A 2,500-nucleotide genomic window follows, 5' to 3' on the forward strand; every position below is an offset into this window, starting at 1 on the left:
GTGTGTGTGTGTGTGTTGTGTGTGTGTGTTGTGTGTGGTGTGTGTGTGTGTATTATGTATGTATCTCGGATAAATAATGACCCTTTAGTTTGTGGTGAGATAATCCAGAATTTTTCAAAGGACCAATAAAAGTTAACTCTAGATTTTTATGTTGTCTGTATTACCATATGTCCAGCCTAGTATAACATATTACACACACACACACACACACACACATATATATATATATGTATATATATATATACATATATATATAAAAAACATATATATATATATATATATATATAATATATATATATATATATATATTACCCAAGTAATATTCGATCTCGGATAAATAATGACCCTTTAGTTTGTGAGACAATCCAGAATTTTTCACGGACCAATAAAGGTTGACTCTAGATTTTTATGTTGTCTGTATTACCAAATGTCCAGCCAAGTTTAACGTATTATTTATATATATATATATATATATATATATATATATATATATATATTATATATATATATATATATATATAAATATAACACACACACACATTTATATATGTGTGTGTGTGTGTGTTCACAATTCTGTTTATCGAATCGTGGATTATCAGCATCACTGTCAATGATCGAAACGTCCAGTCGATCTATTCCATGGAATTGTTCTTCGAGGAATCAAGAAAGGAAGAACCATGACCAGAAGATTCATCTTCAAGGAACTTCTGGGAGAAGGATCATTTGGGAGTGTCTTCTCCGCCGAACGAATCGAAGACGAAGCCAAGGTAGCTATAAAGAAAATACCTTTGGCTGAAGTGTACGACTGGGCAGATCCCAAGAAGAGGACTATGCCTCTGGAAGTCGCACTCATGAAAGCAGTTCAGCATATCCCCGAGGTTGTAAAGCTCCTGGATTTCTTCATTGAACGCAGACACGTATTCATCGTCATGGAGCTGATCCCGGGCGCAGTGGATCTTCTTGACTACACCTCGAAGTATGGGGAGCTGAAGATGAAAGACGCCAAAGACGTCTTCTCGCAGGTTCTGACAGCCGTAATAACCTGCCACAAAGCCGGAGTCTGTCATCAGGACATTAATATGGCTAATATTCTCGTCGTTAGAAACGAAGTAACCGGAAAACTAACCGCAAAGCTTGTGGACTTTGGCATGGGAACCTTCATCAACGCCTCTTCGATTCCTGCCGATCGCCATGAAAAATCGGCTGTATGGAGTCTTGGATTGCTACTGTTCCGTCTGGCGTGCAAGAAATATCCAAAGGACGGAGACAAATGGGAAGTGAAGTTCCCGAAGGGCGTCCCAAAGGGCTGCCAGAAGCTCGTCAGAAAAATGCCTCTGTAAGGAATTCTGAGATACGGCTTCACCTGAGAGGCATCCAATGTGACCCCTGGTTGAAAGTCAACGAGAGCCATACGGGGTCAAAAATTACTTTGAAAAATCAGTCCTGCTGCCATTCTACGGGTTCTGCGGTAGACTCAGAACTTTGAGCTGAAGTTTCTGCCAATCTTCGTCCTTTCCCTGGTATTTTTCCTCAAGGTCATAATCAGAAAAGATAATACTGGGAGCTTTCCCTCTGCCTGAATAAAATTTGGCCAGTAGTGAACTTAAGATACATGATGATCGAACGATGGTGGTCGTTGAGTTTTTTTCGGCTGAATAAATTCACTAGTAATGAACCCCAATATTTGATGATGATGAAAAAATGACGTCTGTCTCATTTTATTTTTGAATAAAACCAAAATAGAAAATAAAACTTACAGACGGGACAACGCTTGTCATTACTATATATTTCTGTATATATGTATTATATACGATATGTATATATATATATATATATATATATATTATATATTAATAATATATATCAATATTATATGTTAAATAATGTTTTGTTTATATATGCGGAAAAAAAACACCGCGCTCATTATTGTGTCGCCCTTCCCCCACCTATTCTCATTTTCATAAAAAACTGGTCCAGTAATTCGCCTCAATATTTGTATTTCTCAAGCACCAGTAGTCCTTGTTCCATTTTTTTTTTTAAGCTCCATGTCTCACTGGCATATGAAACTATGGGTCCTTAGGTATTGTTTTTGTAGATTCTTAATTTTGTATTTCTTGATATACTTTTCTACTTTTCTTTCTTTAATCTTGGTACTATTGGCTAGAAATAATATCTGTTTGCTGAAAGCGATTCATATATTTAATTTCTACTGTCTTCATCTCGTTTCTATTTGTTACTGTTGACAACCTAGATATCTGAAAACTCTCTACCAACTGCTATTCTCTTGTTCTTCGGAAAAACACATCCTGTACGTTTGCTCTCCTCTCCCTGCTCATACACATTAGGTTTGGTTTTATATCGAAATTTATATTTGCAGCTCAGCTCTCTCTGCTGTCTGTCTGCTTTCTCTCAGGATCACAGATAGCTTATGGAGAATAATGCGGAGTGGAGAATAAGCATGTATATATACAAAATATATACATGCTTTTTTCCACTCTGT

At 36.5% G+C, this 2,500-nt stretch overlaps 1 protein-coding gene across 1 annotated transcript; it reads left to right on the forward strand.

Moving 5' to 3' along the window:
* Positions 1-677: 677 nt before the first annotated feature.
* On the forward strand, positions 678-1,340 carry LOC143032570 (serine/threonine-protein kinase pim-1-like). Its single transcript, XM_076197439.1, has one exon. It carries the CDS (start codon positions 678-680, stop codon positions 1,338-1,340), a length of 663 nt encoding a protein of 220 aa, XP_076053554.1.
* The last annotated feature ends 1,160 nt before the right edge of the window (positions 1,341-2,500 follow it).

This window comes from Oratosquilla oratoria, chromosome 14, assembly GCF_046742065.1.
Source record: "Oratosquilla oratoria isolate Oo_2021 chromosome 14, ASM4674206v1, whole genome shotgun sequence".
NCBI lineage: Eukaryota > Metazoa > Arthropoda > Malacostraca > Stomatopoda > Squillidae > Oratosquilla > Oratosquilla oratoria.

Coding starts and splice junctions, on each gene's coding strand:
- LOC143032570 (XM_076197439.1), top strand. CDS start 678: ATGACCAGAAGATTCATCTTCAAGGAACTTCTGGGAGAAGGATCATTT.